This window comes from Parus major, chromosome 28, assembly GCF_001522545.3.
Source record: "Parus major isolate Abel chromosome 28, Parus_major1.1, whole genome shotgun sequence".
NCBI classification, from domain to species: domain Eukaryota; kingdom Metazoa; phylum Chordata; class Aves; order Passeriformes; family Paridae; genus Parus; species Parus major.
The window spans coordinates 1,311,410-1,318,749 of NC_031797.1; the positions used below are offsets into that span (position 1 = coordinate 1,311,410).

A 7,340-nucleotide genomic window follows, 5' to 3' on the forward strand; every position below is an offset into this window, starting at 1 on the left:
ACCTGAGCACAGGGGCAGAGGGGCAGAATCCCCCCTCCCCTGCTGCCCACGCTGGGGGCTCAGCCCAGCACAGGGGGGTTCCTGGGCTCAGTGCCCGTGGCCGGGGCAGGTTGAGCCTCTCAGCCACCAACAGCCCAAGTCCTTCTCCCCAGGGCTGCTCTCCATGAGTTCATCTCCCAGTCTGTGCTCAGGGCTGGGATTGCCCAGGTGCAGGTGCAGGACCTTGGACATGTTGAACTCACTTCTCCAGCTTGGGAAGGATCTCCTGGGAAGCCTGTCCAGCCCCCCCAGCTCCAGGATGGCTCCAGCACCTCCCCTCCACAACTCTTCTGCAGGCAGAGCAGTCCCAGACTCAGAAATGTGCATCTAGTCAACACTCTTTTATTAAAAACAATTACAAAAGTTACAGGTTACAATCGTTCTGTACAACCCAACCAAAGCTCAGGTGCCTGGGGAGGCGATGGCAGCCCCGGGCCAGGACTGGCTGTGACCACACCCATGGCGTGGCTGGATATGGTTCCACCTTCCCAGGGACATCCCTTGACACAGGAAACACACCCCCACCCCAAAAGCCTCAGCTTAGGCTGGAGCCTGGGGAAAGGAAGGGGAAATGATGCCAGGGGATTCCTGCCTGGAGGAACCATCTGCCTGCCCCAGTCCCAGGAGATGGGATCGAGCCAAGCAGCTCCACAAGCAGGACACCAGCACATCGTGTCCATGTTGGAATGTCCTGGCTCTGACAGGGAGGGAGCTGCTGTGGGAAGCAGGGGCTGCCTGTCAGGAACAGGCAGGAGGCAAGAGCCAGATCTGAGACCTGACGTGGCTGCTCCAGGGACATTCCATCGCTGCAGCCAGGGGTGAAGATAAATGGGGGATAAACATGGGAAAGAGGCAGAAGCAGAACAAACCCTCCCTCCCCAGCTGGGAAGCACTGAACTCTGTCTCTCCCACAGTCTGGGCAGGAACAGCACTGTTCCCTGCAGGCCAAGGTGTCCCAACGCTGCTTGGGGTGCAAGCCCCAAGGCAGGGAAGGAGCAGAGCTGGGTGTGGAGCACTGGGGGAGCGGCAGGGAGCTGCAGCCCCAAAACCTGGGGTAAGGAACAGGCTGCCAGGAGAAACACAGATGGGCTCAGCAGTAACAGGAGTCTTTACAGCCCCATTTCTCCTGGGGGCTCCCACAGAGCCTGGCAGAGAAGCTGCCTCCCTGCCTCTGAGGGCAGCAGTGGCATGGGGAGAGTTCACCAGGCCCAGAGTGGGGCTGGAGCAGGACATCCCTGCCCTGGAACACAGCCCAGCCCACACTCCTGCCCACAGGCTGGGACAGCTCAGCAGGACATGCAGGGGACACACAGCTGTCCCCAAACCCTGAGCCCAGCAGGGCTACAAGGGAGTGAGCAGGAAACAAACCCCAGCAGCTCCTGTGCCCCACTGCCCCCAGACTGACACAGCCAGCCCATGCCAGGGACACAGCAGCCACCAAGGGACACAATTCCAGTGCTGCCAGGGAGGGCGAGGTGTCACTGCTCTGGGAACGGGGTGAAGGTGCTCCCTGACCCCAGCTGAGACACCCCAGCCATGGGGATTGTCCCCTCAGCTCTGCTGTCCCCAGGCAGCAGCAGGGTCTGGGCACAGGGGCCCACCAGGACCAGTCACCCCAGTGACAGTCACACCCAGCAGCTGCTTTTGTCCAGGTGCCAGACACACAGCTGCCTCCTTCGCTCTCTACACAATTCCCAGCATCTAAACAAGCAGAAATGAAGGATTTCTCCCTATTGCTTTTGCCTGTACCAAGTCCCAGCACCAGGGGCAGGCTGGTGGGGAGTCCTGCCTGACCTGCACACCCCAAAACACCTTGTTCCCTAAACACAAGCTGACTGGGCCCTGCTGGAAGCTGAGGGTCAGGGAAGGACCCTTGTCCTACCCTGCAGTGATGGGATGCAGGTTCTCCCTGGCTCTGGGAGCTGTTTGTCCCTGTCCTGCCACGTGGCTCCCTGAGGTCTGGGCAAGGTGTGACACTCGTGGTTTCCTCCTCAGCACTGACTGCAGAGCCAGGTGCCAGCCAGCCCTCAGCAAGGAGCTCACCTGGGGCACAGCAGGTGGCAATTCCCAGATCCCACCTCATTCCTCTCCCTCCAGCTGCTCAGAGCCAGCCTCCCTCTTTGCAGCTCTGCAGTGGGATGGCACCAGGATCTCTTGCCAAGTGCTTGATCCTCAGATCTTGCTTCCCACACCAGCTACACAATCCACTCACAGCTGCCTGCCCAACCTTCTTCCATCTCCCCCCTCTCCAAACGCTGCTTTGGAGTACAGAGGCAATTTAACTTACATTTGGGAAAAAAAAAAAGTAAACACTCTACCTTTAACTGAACCAGAAAGATCCTTCTGCACATCTCCAACCTACCTCTAACAAGCTTCTCCTAGGAACCAAGAAGTTCTGGTTGTGCTACTCAAAACCACCTTACCAGGCCCACGAGGCAGTGCTTGGACCACAGAGAATCCCTCAGGGGAGTCTGAGGATCTGAGAGCCACCAGCTGGACAGGGGGACTGCAGGTGTGAGTCCAGGAGTCCTGCTGGGATGGCTGGGGAGCAGGAACATGCTGCTGGCACGGGGGACAGAGTGGCTGTGGGCATTTATTGCACTGCTTTTTCACAGAGGTGCAGGAGAACAGCAGAGACAATGCACAGGTCATCGCTTCACTTTCGCATCCTCTTTGATCTTCCACACCATCAGCTCCATGCAGGCTCGGGCATCCTCACTGGAGTCGTGTCCTTCCACTGGGGACACAAACACAGGCAGTGAGCCCCTGCTCCTGTTCAGCACAGCACAGGGAGCTCCCCAGGCAGAGCCAGCTGCTCCATCCCCTACAGCCACACCTGGGAGCACCCTGAGCCACAGCTGGGGATTTAAAGAATTCCACAGAATCATGGAATGGTTTGTGTTTTATGGTTTGCTTAAGATCATCCAGTGCCACCCCTGCCATGGCAGGGACACCTCCCACTGCTCCAGGTTCCTCCCATCCAGCCTGGCCTTGGGCACTGCCAGGGATCCACAGCTGCTCTGGACACCCTGTGCCTCCCCACCCTCAACAATTCCTTCAGAACAGAAGGCACAGAACAATTCCTTCCCAATATCCCATCCAGCCCTGCCCTCTGGCACTGGGAGCCATTCCCTGTGTCCTGTCCCTCCAGGCCTTGTCCCCAGTCCCTCTCCAGCTCTCCTGGAGCCCCTTTAGGCCCTGCAAGATTTAAGGAGTCCCCAGAGCCTTCCCTTCTCTAGGCTGAACACTCCCAACTTTGAACACTTTCTTTTCCCACTAAACCCACACTTTTTTCTGGGCTTCATCCTGACACCATCAGCTATGGAACAGTTGGGAGCTTCCCCAGCAGTGTTTCCAATGTGCTCAGGGAAGACAGGAGGGAACAGGCTCCACTTCCAACAGGAGGACCCATCTCAGCTGGCCAGGGAGGGAAGGGAGGGCAGGACCTGGCCTTGGCAGAGCCACCCTCAGCCCTCCCACACCATTTCCTTTGTCCCACTCAGCACAGGGAGGGAAGCAGAGAGCTCTGCCCTCAGAGCAGGGCTCACACTGAAACCAGCTGTGGCTGAGGCTCCTTATGTCAGCACATTCCCAGCTACCACACAATGCAGGGGAGAAAACAGCAGGAGCAAGAGGATGGGCCTGGGGAGAGCAGAGGAAGGCAGGGCTGAGGAGAGCACACCCAGGAGGAATGGGGTCCCTCAGAGGTCTCACCATTGTCCTGGATGATGCGTTTGAGGTAGTCGGCCATCAGCGTGCGCAGCGCCCGCTTGTAGGGCAGCCCCAGGCGGTGGGGGAACACGATGGCTGTGTCCACTACAGTGCCGTGGATCAGCTGAGGGAGGGAGCAGAGGAACAGGGTTATTTCCCCCCTCCCACAGGGACAGGCACTCCTTGGGATCAGCCACGCTGCAGGAACCTTCCGGTCACCTCTGGGGCTCTGTGCAATGCTCTCGGCAGCTTCCGACCCAACCAGTCTGGCAGGAGGCTCTGGGATCCAGGATGAGTCCCCTGCAGGGTGTGTGCACACAGGATTCCCACTGCTGTGCCAGCCTGCTCCCAGAGCCCTGAGCCCTCACATGCAGCCCAGCAGAGATTTGGGGCTCATCCAGCTCAGGTAACTCAAGCAGGACAGGCCAATCCTTAATGCCCAAAGCCTGGAGGAGCTGGAACAGCTCCTGAGTCCTTCACAACTGAAAACTAAACTGAAGAACCAGCTGACTGCACAACAGCCTCTGTGGGAGCTGTAGCAACCTTTCAACTGCTTCTCAAGATGAAGCAGCTCAGCCTGTGGCATCCCTGAGGATTGGAACTGGGTAATCTTCATGGTGCCTCCAACCAAACCATCCTGGGATTCTGAGATGGGGACAGAAGTGGGCAGGATGTGCACACCAAAGCAGGATGTACATCACACTGCTGCTACAGAGCAGCCCTGGCCTTCGGGGTGCAAACCAACCCTAAATCCTCCCATCCACCAGCAGTGACTCAACAGGAAGTTTTTAACCAGCACCAGCTCAGCAAGGATGGAATGGGACATGGAAATTCTATCACTGAATCATATCAGAGAATGTTTTGAGTCAGGACTTTTTAAAGGGCTTCTACTCCATCCCCTGCCATGGCAGGTTCATTTTCCACCATCCCAGGCTGTTCCAAGCCTCGTCCAGCCTGGCCTTGGGCACTGCCAGGGATCCAGGGGCAGCCCCAGCTGCTCTGGGCACCCTGTGCCAGGGCCTGCCCACCCTCCCAGCCAACAATTCCTTCCCAATATCCCATCCAGCCCTGCCCTCTGGCACTGGGAGCCATTCCCTGTGTCCTATCACTAAATGTGAGACTTCTCCCATTTTAATGTTTAAATTCAACAGCTGATAATTGGTAACCCAGCCCTCAAATACTCCTCAAATGCCACCCATGACTCACTAAAAACTTCATTATCAGAAGTTTCTTCCTGATTTCAGGCTGCTCATTTAATTTCACAGAATAATTATAACTTCTTGCACTCTGCCCAATATCTCCTTTGGCTGCTGTGTTAAACCCTTCCAATATTCCTGGGTGCCCTTTGATGTTGCTTAGCTGAGCTATACTGGCCCTTTTAAGCTTTCTCAATGTCAATTCCTTCTGCTCCATGGCCTCCCTGGCTCTTCTCTGATCTCCTGCACAATTTGCCTACATCTCTTGGCAACCAAAATACCCATAACTGATTTGAGCTCACATGAAAAATGCTCGTGGCACAACCCTTTGGCTACGATTCGACCTTACTGTGACATTGGTGAAAGTGAAACTGAGCCCTGCAGAGATGGAGATTTTTAAGTTTGCCTTTTAATCTGACAGGCACATTGTAAAGAATTGCTTCAGGGCAAGAAAGTTAAAGTTAAATAATGCCCAAAGCACAAGAGGCAGCTCTGAATAGTTATTGATGCTCCATCAAAGCCAGCCAGGCTGCAGCAGTGACCTCACAGCCCCAGTGAGGATGGAAGGAGGGCACTGGTCAGGGGTGTCACCATCCCCCAAGGGACTCTGCAGCTCCATGAAACAGCCAAGTGATAATTCCTAACAAAGAAATTCCAGCAGGTCATAAAATCCTGGAATATCCTGAGCTGGAAGGATCCCTCAGGGATCATTGATCCAACCCCTGGCCCTGCCCAGACCCCCCAACAAGCCCACCCNCTCTGGCACTGGGAGCCATTCCCTGTGTCCTGTCCCTCCAGGCCTTGTCCCCAGTCCCTCTCCAGCTCTCCTGGAGCCCCTTTAGGCCCTGCAAGGGGCTCTGAGCTCTCCCTGGAGCCTTCTCTTCTCCAGGTGAGCACCCCCAGCTCTCCCAGCCTGGCTCCAGAGCAGAGGGGCTCCAGCCCTCTAATCCAACACCTCAGCTATGAATTGTCACCACGCTGGAGGAACTGAACAGGTCAAAGTGCTCCCCACCCTGCACCAAGGGGCCTGGGGACAGTCAAAGGCCCCACCTGACAAAGTCCACAACCATAGAGCAGGCTGGCTTTTTTAACACTGATTTCTTCCTCTCAGGCTAAGACAAGATTAATCCTTTGCTGCATCCAGTGGGAGCTAAAGGGATGTGGATGAAGGCAATCCCATATCCTGAGCACAGGAGTGAAGTGCAGGGCTTAAGAGATAAACCTGTGTCCTGTCCCAACACAGATAATCCCTCTCCACTCTGCCTCCAGGCACCAGCTGATGTTGCAGGACAAGCCATAACCCCACCAGTAACAGCTCCAGAACTGCCCCAGAACAGCTGCACTGTAACAGAAACAACCTGCTCCCCTCCCCGGAGTATAAAACTGCCAACACTATGGATAATCTCTCCTGGACTGCACTCAGCTCTGGCACCCTCCCAGACACAGTGGTAATTACTTATGTAGATCAGGAAGACTGAGGAAACAGGATGATAAAGCTTTAAATAAAACTTGAAATGCCATCAGCACTTGGAACTTGCCACAGCCATTAGTGAGATATGGCTTTACTGCCACAGCCCTCGGCCATTCTGCTGTGACACCCCTGGCTCTGCTGGATTGCTCTGGGCTCCTCTTGGCAGAAGCTGTGGTGCTGAGAGAAAATCAAGCCTCTGTGAGGCCAGGGCAGTCATCTCGAGCTGATCTAACTGGAAATAATGTTTTTCTGATTATGATGAAGCTTCTCCAAGGCTGGGGTAAAGGGTGCCACGGAGAGGTGAAGTGTTTTACAGGCATTAAAAGCTCCTGCTTCCAGCCCAGCACTGAGGGCTGGCAGCCACAGAGGCTTCAGCAGGAGAGCTGTGGGACAAAGAATGGCTGAGGAAAGTTGTGGCATGTGAACACAAAGACTTGGCTCCTGCCTGCCACACGCTCTCCTGGTGACCCAGGACAAACCCCTGGGGCCTCAGGGCAGGACACACTCCCTGGCAGAGGTGGCTGAGGGATGGACACACCAGGCTGATGAGGGCCAGGCAGGAAACAGGACAGGTAAAATGTCAAAGTAACTTCATCAAAGTAACACCACAATTCCTAGAAAAGCTGGCACAGAACAGAGAACAGATCTGGCAGGGGTGAGAGGCACATGATTTGGGATCAGTCATAAATCATGGAATGGTTTGTGTTGGAAGAGACCTTAGAGACCATCTTGTTCCACCTTCCATTAGATGAGGCTGCTCAGAGCCCTGGCCAGGCCTGTCACCCGGGGCAGCAGCAGCCACTGAAAGTTCAGGTGACACCATGAATGACACACACGACCCCACTCCCTTGCACTTCCACCACAACCAGCTTCACACAGGCTCACAGACTGGACAAGGAATCCTGGAATATCCTGAGTGGGAA

At 55.6% G+C, this 7,340-nt stretch overlaps 1 protein-coding gene across 2 annotated transcripts in view; it reads right to left on the reverse strand.

Annotated features, from left to right (window-relative positions):
- Positions 1-361: 361 nt before the first annotated feature.
- Positions 362-7,340, reverse strand: part of REXO1 (RNA exonuclease 1 homolog) — a 48,029-nt gene continuing 41,050 nt past the window's right edge. For both annotated transcript variants that reach the window (XM_015651894.3, XM_015651895.3), the window contains exons 15-16: positions 3,754-3,874; positions 362-2,776 (exon numbers count right to left, since the gene is read on the reverse strand). In XM_015651894.3, the coding sequence (XP_015507380.1) occupies positions 2,688-2,776; positions 3,754-3,874 (210 nt within the window). In that variant the 3' untranslated portion in view covers positions 362-2,687. The remainder of the gene's footprint in view (positions 2,777-3,753; positions 3,875-7,340) is intronic.